Below are 15,734 nucleotides of genomic sequence, written 5' to 3'. Positions count from 1 at the left end.
AAGCAGAATTTGCAATGTTAGTAGTTCCTTTTACTTTTATAAGGAAAAGCAGATAATAATTGTACTTCATTGCAAAGTAAATTTGCAGGTTTTGTGTAAGTAGAAGAAAAATAAGTATAGAAAAATTTCAAAGTTAAGTATCGAAAAATCTCAAAGTTCATGAAACTACCATCTTATAGATTTAAACTTTCTTAATTCATAGGGTGCATCTGAGAAACAGCAGCAGGAACCTTCAGTTTCTGCTCCTGAAGAGATGTCTGTTGATGAGCCAAATGCCCCAGAAGAGATGTCTGTTGATGAACCAAATGAACTCTCAGTGCATCCTAGTACATCACATGCCAAAGTCGAAACTCCGGCTGCATCTGAAACTACATCGGCAGCTTCAACTCTTGTTGATAGTTCTCAGATTCCTGAAGCATTAGAGAATGCAATGGATAATGATGGTGCAATAGAAAATAAGGAAGATAATGACAATTGTAAGTATTACCTCTTGAGATACTCCATTTTATTTGGTAATTTTTGGTGATTATGAGTGCATTATCTATTTGAAATTTGTTGGCAGCAATTGTTGCACAATTTCAGGTGGGTTTTACCATTTTTCAAGTTTATTCTGAAGAAAGATGAGTATTAGCAGTTCTTTAATTGTATCCTATGTTAAATAATTTTAAGATCAAACTACCTTATTTATTCACACCAGATCCTTTGGCTGAATTGAAATCTGTTTGAGTTATCTGTAAATTTAGTGATGCCAAAAAAGGAAAGAGACCATGTTCTTGATGTAAGCTTGCCTTTAGAAAGCATGGTGCTTCAGTGATTGATCTTTTGTCCTCCACCTCATCCGTGCTCCCCTTCACCTCCCCCGAGGGGTTGGCCTGCCACCGGAGGCAGCAAGAGCCGACAGGGTCGTCGGAGTTCCTGCCCCTGTCCCTGTCCTGGTCTGGTACCCCCTGGACCCCTCTCAGATCTCCTCTCCGGGAGGATGATTTTTAGAATTGGGAGATGTCCCCGTTCTTCCCTGGGATGTCAGAGCGGAGAGCCGGGACGCTCCCCCAAGGGAAGTCCCCCTGTGGCCGTTGCCCCAGACTAGGCTGAGCTTTGGACCCTGTCCCCCAGACCAAGGGCAGGAAGAGCAAGAGGAGACCCCCTTCTCCCAAGGATTACTCCTCCTTGGAGTCCACCAACTCTGATAGGTCCTCCCGTAGGAGGAGGCGGAGAGTGAAGTGGAGGTGCCGCGCTGGGAGGAGTTGATCTCGTTCTTCCTCCTCCTCCCCAGGCTGCTACTCCTGCACTCCCCGTCGTAGCCGGGACCGCAGGGGTTGGGGTAGGAGCGGCAGCCATCGGGATGGGTCACACCGCCACGGTTGTCACCGCTCTTCATCTGGTCGGTCCCCACGGAGGGCCCCCAAACTCGTGGCGCAAATGTTGGCCCTACAGTGGGGTGCCCTGCTCCGCCGCTGGTTGTTCTCCCTGCAGGCTCGGTGGATCTTGCCCCAGTACCAGTGCGTCCCTTGGCAGATGCTCGTGCCGGGCAGGCTCCGTTCCTTGACATTCCTCCCCTCCCTTCCGCCCAGGAGAGGAGGCAGAGCTGTTCAGCCTCTCCGGTCGGCCTCTCCGGTCAGCCTCTCTGGTCAGGGTCGGGGGCCAAGCCCAGACCAGTGGGTGTCCCATGATGGCCCTGCTACTTCGGTCCGAGGCTCCCTGTCTAGAGGAGCTCCTGGTCAGAGTTGCCCTTATTCTCCGGCTTTTCCCCCTTCACCCGCGCAGGCCCCCCTGGTCATCTGGAAGATGATGAGGACGGGGCATTCGTCCAGGACACTCTCCAGAGGGCCTTGGAAGGGCAGGGGGCCGCAGACGAGGGATCCACCTTTAGGCGGCGGGTCCTGGCCCTGATTAGAGCCAAGAATCATCTGGCCGAGACTGCCCCACCTCCAGACGCCAGGAGGTCAGTGACTGTAGACTTCCTCCTGGGCGGTCCTAAGGAGACCAAGCGAGGAGCACATCCCAGGCTCTAGCCCATGCGGACCAGGTAGTTGCAGGCCCCAGAAACTTGAGGTCCCATGGGTCTCAAACTCCTGCTGGCAGCCAAAGCCAGGCAGAGGAGACTATGCTCCGGAGGGCTTCATGGCTGCCCCTAAGTCTGTGGAAGGGCCCCTTACCTCCCTCGTGCCAAGCCTATCAGAGGAGAAGCTTCTAGTGGGGCCAGTCTCCTTCTCCCAACCAGAGTCCATGGCGATGGAAGCTGTAGCTTGGGCTACATTCCACGTGGTCTCCTGGCTCGACCTCTGGTCGGGGCAGTGGTCAGGTTCGCTATCGAGCACGACTGGAGGGATGAGGTGGAGCTGGTGCCATTTAAGGAGTTAGTCCTGATGGGAGGAGGTCGATCAGCTTCCTTGCTACCCACTCCATTACCCAGTGGACCAACTGAGTACTCTGGAGGGACGCGGTCTTGGCCAAGTTGCCCAGGAGCCTCCCCGACAGAGAGGCCAAGGCCCTGAGGAACTCCCTGCTGATGGAGTGTCTCTACCCTGAACAGGTCTTGGAGGAGTTCTTGAAACAGTGGAGGAAGGCTAGCCAGGACTCCATCATGTACAGGGCTTCCTCCTTCAGGAACCCTATCTAGCGTAGGGCTCAGGAAGTCCCCTGACCTAGGCCTCAGGACAGGCATAGGGCTCAGCCTTTTCCAACCTTGAACTGATTTCTTGAGATTGGGAGGGACGGGATTCAGCCCTCCTCCCGGGCCCCCTCATCTTCCTGAGCCTCCTTCAGACCCAGACCTACCACAGAAAGCCATCGCCTAGACCCCGCTGCCCTTACGTCCTGATGCTAAATACCAAGTGTTCAGGGAATGGCGTAGACGCTGGGATGGCTAAAGTGTGATGGTGGACCTAGGTACATTACCTACCAGGAAACAAATGATACAGCTTCGTATGTGCCTCAGCCTGGAGACCCAAATAATACTCTAGCACACGCTCAACGTACCACCAGACATGGATCGGAGTGTTGACGAGGTCTTGAATATTCTCCAGGAACACATCAAGAACCTGCGGAATGAAGCTCTACGACGCAGGGACCTGCTATCCTGCAAGCAGAGGGAAGGGGAAAGCTTCAGCGACTTCTACGTCCGACTGAAGCATGTAGCAGAGGAAATCGACGTCTGTCCTGGCCATTCTGCTGTGTGCGAGGAGACTCAGCTGAAGATGATCATTATCATGGGAGTCAGGGACGAGGAGCTCACTCAGAAACTCATTGCCCTGGACGCTGCAGCTTCATTGGCCACCATGGTTAACGAATGTCGCTCCTATGAGGCCACACGGACAACCACTACCGCCATACGTGCCCCTCCTTCTAAATTGTGTGCCATCTCCACGTATAAAAAAATCAAAGGACATGGCAACAAGGGTTCTACCTCGCTACCAACCCCTAACAAGGACACTTTATGCCCTTCCTGCACAAGGAAGCACAGCTCAACAGGAAACTGCCCAGCCAGCGACAGTGTATGTGTAAACTGTGGCTGCAAAGGACATTGGTGCAGGACCCCAAAGTGCCCCGCCAACAAGGCCACTTGCAGACACTGCGGCCGAGTGGGCCACTATGACAAGTACTGCTGTCAGCAGATGAACGCCAAGCAGGGCGGCCTGCCCAATGCCACGCCCCTTTCTACCAAGCCCTCTAACTGTCGGAAGGTAGAGACCCCTTCTTCATCAACTGACTCCTCACCATCACCTATATCCATCGCCCTCACCTACAGGGGGGAGACATCAAAGGTAATGATGCTGCCTGACACAGGAGCTGATGTATCAGTGATGGGCCCCCAGCACTTGGAACTCCTTCGCATTCCCAGGACTGAGCTACAGCCTCCTGCAACATCAGTGACACTCATGGCAGATGGGTCAAAGATGACATCTGCTTTAGGAACCCTTAAGGCCACCTTGTCCTTGGCCAAATGGTCCTGCCTCGCCACGATTCAAGTCCACGAACGCGTTCAGATGCCACTCCTGTCCTATGCAATTTGCAAGGAGTTGGCCATCATCCCGCCAGGCTTTCCACGGCCCATCCTACAGGTCACCCACGTTAATCGATGCAAGGAGCTAACCCTGCATGCTGACACGACCCCTGCTGAGGCCCGAGAGTATTTCTTACAAACATTTCAGGACGTACTCGTGTAAAAGGAAGACCTTAAAGCAGCTCCACTGAGGCAGATGGCTGGCTCTCCCATGAAAATCCTCCTTAAGGAAGACGCAGTCCCTTTCGCCATCCACACCCCAAGGCAGATACCCTACGCTTTCTGCGAACCTGTCAAGAATGAATTAGAATCCATGGTACAACAGGGAATCATTAAGCCTTGTGGAGATGAGCCATCGGAATGGTGCCACCCTCTAGTCGTCGTTCCTAAGGCCAAGGGAGTTCGAATCACAGTGGATCTCACGAAGCTGAACGCACAAGTCTCCCGTCCAGCCCACCCTTCGCCCACACCCTTAGCTGCTGTCCGTGCTGTCGACTCCACCGCCGACGCTCTACATGGCTATTGGCAGATGGAGCTAGCAGAAGAGGACCGCCACCTCACCACCTTCATTACGCCTTATGGACGCTTCCAGCATTGCCGGGGACCTATGGGCTTCGCTGCCACTGGTGATGCCTATTGTTACCACGGCGACCTAGCTCTCCAAGGCATGAAGAAGTGTGTCAAGGTTGTTGTTGACATTCTCATCTTCGACGATGACCTACTAACACACTACCACAGGATCCACGAACTGCTCACCCGCTGCCGCAAAAATGGCATCACTCTCAACAAAGAAAAGTTCACAGTGGCAGAGACCAGAGTGAATTTCTGTGGCTTCACCCTTTCCAAAGAAGGAATTGCTGCTGACCCAGGACGAGTTGCTGCTCTGCAAGACTTCCCTACACCATCCAACCTGACGGACTTACGTTCCTTCATGGGATTAGTAAACCAGTTGGCAGAGTTTACCCCAGATATTGCCCTGACTGCACAGCCCCTTCGACCACTCATGAGCCCCAAGGGCTCTTTTCTTTGGACACCTGACCATGGCCAGGCCTTCAAACGTGTGAAACAAGCACTTTCAAGCCCGCCTGTTCTTGCGTCTTTTGACCCAACCCTGCCAACCATTCTCCAGACCAACGCATCTCGCCTCTACGGGATAGGCTACGCTCTCCTCCAGGACCATGGATCTGGACATCTCCGAGTAGTCCAGTGTGGATCCTGCTTTCTTGCAGACGCCGAAACAAGGTATGCAACGATTGAACTGGAGATGCTTGCAGTATCTTGGGCCCTCACAAAGTGCTGCTTATACCTCAAAAGACTGCCAACCTTCACCCTGCAAACCGACCATTGCCCATTGGTGCCTATCATCAACAGCTACACGCTGGACATGGTTGAAAACCCACGGCTCCAGCGAATGAAGGAGCGCATGTCGCAATATCAATTTACTGCAGTGTGGCGCGCCGGCAAGTCTCTATGCATCCCAGATGCACTTTCTCGTGCACCAGTCAGCTACCCCACCTCTGAGGATATGACTGGCTGCGCTGAGGTAACGGCACATGTCAGATTTGTCATCAACGCTACAACAGCTTCCCAGGACGAGGATGCCCCAACCATTGATGCCGACCGGACCCTACAGGACATGTCGATAGCAGCACAGGCCGACCCCACCTACGTTCACCTTCATGACTGCATCAGTTCTGGGTTTCCCACGAACCGCTACGACCTACATGCATCCTTATCACCGTACTGGAAGTTGCGAGAAGCCCTCTCTACTGATGGCAACCTTGTGCTCTACGGGGCAAGAATACCAGTTCCTGCAGCTCTACGTTGCCACACACTCGCCAGACTCCATGATAGTCACTGTGGTGTTGAGGCTACCAAACGTCGGGCTCGACAAACCGTCTTCTGGCCTGGGATAGACTCGGACATCACCAACGCCGTCGCTGCCTGCGAGCCGTGCCAAGTCCTGCGTCCCAGCCAACAACGGGAGCCTCTCCACAATGACGACCATCCATCGAGGCCCTTTGAGTCGGTATCGGCGGACTTCTTCCAGGTAGCTGGGAAGTCCTTTCTTGTAGTCGCCAACCGCCTCTCTGGCTGGCCTGTGGTTGTCCCTTGCAAGGGTGACACTACTGCCTCCTCGACCATACGGCACTTCTGCCGCTACTTCAGAGAGGTGGGTGTTCCCTTACGCCTGTGCACCAACGGATGACCTCGGTTTACCAGCAAAGAATTCGCCGACTTCACAGAATGTTGGGGTGTACACCACATTACCTCGTCGCCACATTACCCAGTCTAATGGACACGCTGAGGCCGCCGTCAAGGCTGTCAAGCACTTGATCCTTAAAACGGCCCCCACAGGAAACATTGATTGCGAGGATTTCGATCGTGGTCTCCTCGAGTTAAGAAATACACCCAACCAGTCTGGTCGCTCTCCTTCCCAGGTACTGTATGGTCACCCTCTCCGTACATGTGTGCCTGCCCATCCTCAGTCATTCACAGAAGATTGGCAGGAAAAGGCCCATGGCTGTGACCGCCGAGCCGCTGCCAGAGCTGCTCAGGTGCAGCGCAACTATGACGCCCATGCCCGCCCCCTGCCCAGGCTTAATGTGAGCCAACATGTCCGTCTCCAGGACCCAACATCCCACCGATGGGACACAGTTGGGATTGTCATGGGTAGTGAACGATCACGCGAGTATGAGATCCATCTCCCAAGTGGTCGAGTGTTACGTCGGAACCGTCACTTCCTATATCCACTGCCCAGCCCCAAAGTTCCCAACTCTGATCTCCCTGTGGTCCCTAGCCCAGTCATGTAAAAGTCATAAATTCCCTTCAAAGCCCCTCGCAGGTCCCCAAGATTGAACAGGCCTACATAATGCACATATCTACATGTAATTTGTTTAGTACGTTCAAAATACTTCTTTGAACGCAAAAGGGGAAGGGTAGGTGTGGAATTATGGATATTTTACTATGCAATTGCAGTACGATTCATTTCCATGTATTTAGTAAAATCACCTATTGTGAACGCATCCGCATGTGTCGCCCTGTATCATGAACCCCGCACATGCGCATGGCTATTCTTCTTGCTTCTCTTGGTGCGAGCTGCACGCCCTGCAGAGCCTCTGTACATATTTACCTTTTGCTGCTTGGAATAAACAAATCTACGACTCGGGATATCATTTCTCCCATCCTGCAATCTTTCGTCTTCTAATGCAAGACATCACCACCTATCACCAATGTAGAAAAAAAATCACAATTTTTTAAAGTAAATTGGATTTTTCCTAATTTTTCCTAACTATACAAACCTAGGTCTTTTATACTTAGTGCCCACCTCATGCCACTGCTCAATCTGTTACCTGTGCGGAGAGCAAATTGGAATATTTTTGTCAAGTTGGAGGGAGTAACAGTGACTGGACCGGCAGTTAACTACCAAACTGCCTTGTTTGAAGATTTCAGTAGCCATGTCAGGCTATGCCTCAAGCATTTCCTATTGTAAAGGACCTAGGTTTGTATAGTTAGGAAAAACACAATTTACTTTAAAAAATTTGGAGTTTATTATTGAAATGTCATATTTAAGCTCCACTGGGATTATATGGTTAAAGAAAATTCCTTTCGTAACTCGTAAAAATGTTCCATATGGATGAAAGTGTCTTCCAGTTCAATAATTCTGATTTCAGTGTTCAGTATGTAGCTTTACTTTTAATGCTTTGGATGTATTGAAAATTATGTAAACTGCATTTTTATTGCATTTTTCATAAAAAAATTAAATATTACTTTGCCCTTTTGGATTCATATTTCTTCCATCGTAAACCAGGAAATAATTTCTGATGGATGTTTTGAACAGTGCTGTAGTAAACTGGAGACTGCTTGTACCTAAATCATGACAAAAACTTGAAAGTTGACCACTGTCCTTGTGACTGCAGCAACAAGTTTGCCAAGACCAGCCCATAACGGGTACTCCTGTAGATGTACCCATGCAACCAAGCTCGAGTAGAGATCAAATATGAACACTCGAGTGAACCCTTGGAGGAGCGCCTTGAACTAGAACACTTTCCCCCCATCGAGGATAAAGAGGAGATACTTGCAGGAGTTCTACAGATCTAAAGGCCCCCAAGAAAGTCCTAAGACCTGAATGAGCTTACACTCTAGTGGTGAATAATTATGTTCTGTTTCCCTCTGGCTCAGTCAACTGACCAGACAAGATCACCAATAGTTTATGACAACCTATGCTGAGGTCATTGAGCTTATTTGTGGGTGTAATGACCTAGTTAAAGAGACTGTGGCTACCTCTTCCGATCACACTTTAGGCTTCGAAGCTCGTCTTGGACCTAAGAAAGTGGCTAAGTCTTCCTTGGAATTACCATGCTCTAAGCATGCTTATTTCATTCTTATCCAAGTGAATTCTCTCGTTACTGAGCAGGACAATTCACTCCGCTTCAGTAGATCCTTCAAGCTGTTTCCTCCACCACTATCTCGACATAGACGTTTTTATGCAACCTCCAAGGTTTCCTTGCAACCAAGACAAGCTAATCCAGACCTGGTTCATGCTGTCACGAAATCATCTGGTCCTTTTTGTGCTGGTACTTTCAAACCAAGACTCCAATCTACTTCTTACACATTGCCTAAGAGACCTCAAGGCGCAATGGTACTGCACAAATGTCAGAAGAGGAGGTAGAGACGAGTTACAGGAGGTAGACAATAGAATGGGTACCCCTCCCCATTCACTGCCATCAGTAGGGGTGGTTGCCTGGCAAGCCATTGGGCAGATTGGGAGCAGTACAGAGCAGAGACCTGGATAGTAGGTTTTCTACAGGTGGGATACCTACTGACCTTCGAATTTCTTCCACTCTCCGAGCTCCCCCTTTACCAATCGTATGCTCCAGGATCGCCAAAAATTCTGGCTTTACAAGAGGAAGTGAGGAAAATGATGGTATAAGAACTCTGGAGGTAGTGCAAGACCCTTCTCCAGTTTTCTACAGTCGCATCTTTCTGGTTCCCAAAGCAACGGGCAATTGGAGACCAGTAATAAACCTGTCAACTCTCAACCTTTTCTCAGGAAGACATTGTTCAAGATGGAAACCCCACACACAAGGCCTTGCAGCCATCAGGAACAATGACTTCGTACTCTCAATAGACATCAAGGATGCATACTCCCAGATTCCAATTCACCAATCATCCAGGAAGTTTCTTCACTTCAGCCTACGAGGTTCTTTGCTTCAGCCTATCAACTGCCCTACAGGTGTTCATAAGAGTGTTCGGCCTCGTCTCAACCTGGGCTCATTTTCACAGAATACACATTTGGAGATACCTCGATGACTGGCTAGGCTTCACAAGTTCTCAGGTAAAGCTAATCCAAGACAGAGATCATCATTGCCATCCTCAAGACACATTGTAGATATCCATTTACATAGTCTATTAGCTCAGATGTCTGACTGTTCAGTAGACTTGTGCTTTACAGATCAGTCTATTAACTCAGATGTCTGGCTGTTCAGCAGACTTGTGCTCTACAGATCAAAGGCTAAAGACTCCTTCCTATGTCCTACCTTTGGCCAGGAAGTGAGCCCAGGGTGGTCCAAACCTCCAGTCGGTTCTATGACTTTCTTATCCTCCCTGCAAGTGTAAGTCTTCCCTACATTTAAGACCAAAGTTTGTGCTATATATGAACAAATGACAAATTTTAAATATATTTTTCATAACTTAACAAACTTTGTCTTAAAGTATATGTCCCACCTCAAGCCACCCCTCATTCTTTCCTGGGCTGGACTCCTGCTGGTTCTGGAGAATTTATCCCTGTGTTGAGAGGAAGGTTTGTTAGTTATGAAAAATACAAAGTGATTTAAAATTTGTCATACTATGATCATTAACTTCAAGATTTTATTTTATATCATGCTCAAAGTAGCCCAAATAATCAGAGCATATTTGAAATTTTGCTTAGTCCTTAGACCTGAATTTAAGTTTTCATTGTGTGCATCCAGTTGTCAGTGTTTGTTAAACTGAGGATTAGTGAACTATTTATTATAGAATCAATGGTTCATTAACTCTACTTAATTCAAGTGTAATTTTCATTACCTGTAGTCATTTTATTATTTCAGTGTCTTCTGAAGTCCCACTAGACGAAAAAGTTGAGAGGGCCAAAATTTTGTTGGCAGAGAAACAGGCCAAGAAAGTAGAGGAATCTGCAGAAGTAAGTGGTACTGGTTTTCAAACTGAATTTCTTTACCATTGTGATAATTGAATACCAAGGTTAAGTGTAATTAAATCTTGCTTGGGGTAACACATCATCACCCTGTTTTACATGATTAGCTCTCTGCCAAAATTTGACCAGTGATGTTGTGTAATTTGGTTCAGTGATTTCACCAATAATCTTCATAGCAAAGCATTGGAGTCAGCATCAGTATTGTCTGAATTTCACAAAGTCAAGAAGAAAATGAAACTTCAGCTAATCTTCAAAAGCACAAAATTACTGTATATACTACTTGCTTATCATGTGACTATTGAAGACTTAATTTTATAGCTAATTTTAAGGGGGGTTGCATCATACACAAGATATCAAATTAGCATATGTAATATTCACATATTAGTATCATAGTAGTATTATAAAATATAAAAATAAAAAATATCTTTTCCATGGTTTTTTTAAAAGTTACACATTACTTCACTGTATCCAATAACAATGTATGAATTCTCACATGAAATACTATTGTATTATAAATTACAAGCAGTAATCAATGTTTTGGTTTGGAAATCAGCTGAGGGCAATTATACAGTTAGTTTATTTCACTGTATTTAACTAGATTCAGAGTGATTCTCTTGCGTCTAGTTAGCATACGTGAATTTCTGGATATTCTATTATATGGGAAAGGGTTATTTTTCATTATACGAAGTGTTTTTAAGTTGATATAGGACTTAGATAAGTCTCGTTGTGTACTACCTATATATATACATATACTCGCGTATCATGCGACTTTTGAAGACTTAATTTTATAGCTAATTTTAAGGGGGTTGCATCATATGCAAGATATAAAATTAGCGTATGTAATATTCACATACAGGCAGTCCCTGGCTTATGACGGGGTTCCGTTCTTGAGACATGGCGTAAGCCGAAAATCGTCCTAAGCAGGAAAATCGTTAAAAATCCTCAGAAAACCTTACTTTTAATGCTTTAGGTGCTTAAAAACTATGTAAACTGCATTTTTATTACATTTTTCATGAAAAATAAACTTAGAATATTGATTATTTTGCATTCTTGGAGTCATATTTCTTCTGTTAGATCGGCGCCGTAAGCGCCATAACCCTGGGACATGTCGTAAACCTGGAAATAATTTAATTTTTGATAAATATAATTGGGAAGCGCCGTAACGTCGGAACGTTGTAAGCCGAACCCTTCGTAAGCTGGGGACTGCCTGTACAGTATATATTTTTCTAAATTAATACTTGATGGACTTAAGCATTGGATTTTCTGCAGCTGACTGTGACGAAGGGGTGTGTGAATATATATATATATATATATATATATATATATACATATATATATCTATATATATATATATACAGTTTGGGTAAAAATGATTGACGCGTCCTATAGATCCTACTGCATGCACGCAATACCTCGGAATACTTATTCACTACGAATGCTGTGATGTGCTTGATTGATGTTTTTTAAGGGTTCTAATACTTGGTGCGACCCCCATAGCTTCTTTTTAACTGCTTGAAGTCGTCCTGGAACACTCTTGGCTAAGTTTTCAAGGATGGTTTCGGGAAAGTTCTCCCAAATGTCTCGACCTCTCTCTCTAGTTTCTCGAGACTGCAGGTGTCGCGGTCCCTTAATTGTGCTTTGATGATGCCCACACAAATTCTCAATGGGATTGAGATCGGGGCTATTGCCAAGGCCAGTCACCCAAGAAAAGGGATTTACAGAATTTAAGGAGATCTGTGACTGTTTTTGCCCTATGACAAGGGGCACCGTCCTGCATGAACACCTTTGCCTTACATTTGATCCATTGACGGTACCAAATATTCCATTAACAGCTCAGAGTAGTTGTACTGGTTCAGCTCAGATTAGTTGTACTGGTTCATATGTAAACTTCTTGGGCAGTGTTACCAACGCCCCTTTACCGTGGTATGAAAAGCAACCCCAGAACATCAAAGAATTAGGGTGCTTCGTGGTCATATTCACGTACTTCTCCCGGTAAGGGTCACTACTACGGGATCGGTAAACCTTCCTTGAATGGCCTGAGGACACTCCGAATGTGACTTCGTCACTATAAAGGATCCTTTTAAAGTGCTGGAGGGTTAAATTCTTCAACATACGCCTAGCATATGAAAGGCGATTCCTAATGTGACACCTCGTCAGGAGCGGTTTTTTCTTGGCAGCAAGACAACGGTAGCCTAAGCCGTCCTTTATGTACTTTCTTAGGTTCTGGCACAGACATGACTCAAGATTTCCTTGTTTTGCTCTTTCAGCTGTTTAGAGGAAGCCCTTGGATTCTTCCCAATAGCAATTCGAAGAAATAAGAAAATCTGGTCTCTGTTGGTTAGTTTCCTCTTTCTCCCTGTCGAATGTTCCAACCTGGGGTTGGGCCCGTCTCGCCCCCATCCTTGAACTTTTAAATCATTGCTGGGCAGTTCGACTGTCACACCGACACTAGCAGCATTTTCGGAGGTTGACACTTTTTGCTTGTATAAAGCAACTACCTGAGCAACCTGTGTTTCAGTAATGTGCTTATTACCCGGCATAATCCAGCACTACACTGCAAAACCACAGGTAACTATGCGTGGAAACAGGTTTCACAAAGTAATGTTACTAGGCAACAGAGGCCTCCCACCCACGCAACATCAAGGGTAGGGGGGGCGGGTGCTTGTGAGAGGGAAAATGAAGGGTACGTGATTGCCAGACGTATGTTACGACATTTAATTCGGCCAATACTGGATTCGAGAACGTGCTGCCCTTTTTGGCAAAAATAATTGACGGCGTCAATCATTTTTACCCAACTGTATATATATATATATATATATATATATATATATATATATATATATATATATATATATATATATATATATATATATATATACATATATACATATATACATATATACATATATATACACAGTGTTCCCCCCGTATTCGCGGGGGATGTGTACCAGACACCCCCGTGAATAGTTAAAACCCGCGAATAGTTAAAACCACCACTAAAAATGCTTATAACTGCCTATCTTGAAAGTTCAGATGCCAAATGTATACCTTTAATAACATCCTACTTCAAATATACCTAAAATTACTAACCTATTACTGCATTAATCTTTGAGGTTATATATTAATATCATTTTAAAGTCATCTTAAACATTTTACCATTAAAAATATATACCTACAGCATATAACAGAGAGAGAGAGAGAGAGAGGAGAGAGAGAGAGACGAGAGAGAGAGAGAGAGAGAGAGAGAAGAAGAGGACCAATGAATGCAACAATCATATTTGACCCCTCAAGAGTGAAATTATGAATTATTTCTGAGACAGAGAGAATAATAATTGGAGAGAGAGAGAAAATGAGAGAGATAGAGAGAGAGAGAGAGCGAGAGAGAGGTAGTTAGGAGAGAGAGAAGAAGGAGGGAGGGAGAGGGGAGGGGGAGAGAGAGAGAGAGAGAGAGAGAGAGAGAATAACTCCTAGACTCCGCTTCCTCCCCTCCACCAATTCATATATCAAACTCATTACTCCCCCGCCCATGTTCCTCCAAGTGGATAAAATGACTGGGAATCGCTATTTTTAATTTAATATCATTAACTCCATTTTGAAAATTAGTTTATAAGGTAAATCATTTATTTACACTACAAAACAAATAAACATACGTGAGAGAGAGAGAGAACGTTATTGTTTACTGTTTAATCTCATTAAAGTAATATTATTTGTAAAAAACTAGTACTGTATATTATTATTTTACCATATGTAGTAACTGTCCTTAAAGATATACTTATACATACACTTCCAGCCCAAACAGAGGGCGAGAGTTACCACTAGCGCATGCTAGTACTCGTGTGGAGAGAGAGAGAGAGAGAGAGAGCGAGAGAGAGAAGAGAGAGAGAGAGGGTTGTCCTTATTTAAAAGAGTGAAATGGATAGATTATTGTACTTCTTTAAAATACTATCACATGTGAATTTTGAGATTAGTTATATTAATATTATTATTATTATTGTTATTATGCAAAAATATTAATAAATATACACATGTACCATAGAAATTATCTCATATCAGCAAAAGAGAAAGAGAGAGAGAATTTCAATGATCCGTAGATGGCAACACTGGATTTGACAGTTGGAAACCCAGCCAACCAAGGCTGGCTACGTAACAAGACACGGGGTTAAATGCATTTTCTTTTATTCTTACATAATTCTTTTATTTATAAACTAAAATCTTGCTAATTCACTTTAGTATTTTCTTTAATGAATTTATATTTATTGCTGTTTACATTAATATTGATATTTAAAAATTATTGCTGTTTACATTAATATTGATATTTGAAAATTAGTAAATCATCATCCAAAAAAAATATACATCGCTTTAAGAGAGAGAGAGAGAGAGAGACGAGAGAGAGAGAGAGACGAGAGAGAGAGAGAGAGAGAAGAGAGAGAGAGAGAGATTATCGTAGTATTTGTAAAATACTTTCACTATGATTTTTGTAATTACAGTTATTAGTTATTACTATTATTATTATTATTTGAAAATATTAATAAACATATACACATACATGTACCATAAAAAATCTCTCATCTCAGTAAAAGAGAGAGAGAGGAGAGAGAGAGAGAGAGAGGAGAGAGATGAGAGAGAGAGACGAGAGAGAGAGAGAGAGAGAGGAGAGACGAGAGAGAGAGAGAGAGGGGGGGGGGTGGAAATTCATGAGCACTTAATGGCAGCAACAAATCAGCTCCTTCCCCCTCCAGTCTTAACTTGATATGTATATCAGAATTTTAGTACCTGGAGTTAGAGAAAGAATCTGGCTGGGATTTCCTTCATTCTTCCATAATTTTTAAATTTATAAGCTAAAATCTTACTAATTCACTTTGGTATTTTCTTAAATGAATTGATATTATTGCTGTATAAATTAATATTAATATTTTGAAAATAGTAAATAATTTATTTATCATACAAAAAAAACATACATCTTTGTAGTAGAGAGAGAGAGAGAGAGAGAGAGAGAATTATTATTTTTATTATGTGATATCATTTAAACTTATTAAACTTACTAATACAGTATTAATCAAAATTAATATTTGAAAATTAGTAAATCATTTTTGTATCATAAAAATGTATTTAGTCATGAAAATAAACATCAAAATTTACTAATTAGTGATTATTTTCGTCGGAAAATTCCGCGAATGGGCGAGTCCGTCCGCGAATAATTTCTAGATAGGTTCCAAAGAAAAATCCGCGAATGTGTGAGTCCCCCCTTATTCTTGTTCTCCGGATTCGCGGACTCACACATTCGCGGATTTTTCTTTGGAACCTATCTAGAAATTATTCGCGGACGGACTCGCCATTCGCGGAATTTTTCCGACGAAAATAATCACTAATTCGTGTATTTTGATGTTTATTTTCATGACTAAATACATTTTTATGATACAAAAATTATTTACTAATTTTCAAATATTAATTTTGATTAATACTGCATTAGTAAGTTTAATAAGTTTAAATTATATCACATAATAAAAATAATAACTCTCTCTCTCTCTCTCTCTCTCT

The 15,734-nt window shown here is 44.4% G+C and overlaps 1 protein-coding gene across 2 annotated transcripts in view; it reads left to right on the top strand.

Annotated features, from left to right (window-relative positions):
• The window catches only part of LOC135197818 (UBX domain-containing protein 4-like), a 186,552-nt gene that overhangs the window by 89,812 nt on the left and 81,006 nt on the right, over positions 1-15,734 (top strand). For both annotated transcript variants that reach the window (XM_064224951.1, XM_064224952.1), the window contains exons 5-6: positions 203-476; positions 10,093-10,184. In XM_064224951.1, coding sequence (XP_064081021.1) covers positions 203-476; positions 10,093-10,184 — 366 coding nt within the window. The remainder of the gene's footprint in view (positions 1-202; positions 477-10,092; positions 10,185-15,734) is intronic.

Source organism: Macrobrachium nipponense, chromosome 21 (assembly GCF_015104395.2).
Source record: "Macrobrachium nipponense isolate FS-2020 chromosome 21, ASM1510439v2, whole genome shotgun sequence".
NCBI lineage: Eukaryota > Metazoa > Arthropoda > Malacostraca > Decapoda > Palaemonidae > Macrobrachium > Macrobrachium nipponense.
This window is presented reverse-complemented; position numbering and strand designations above follow the sequence as displayed.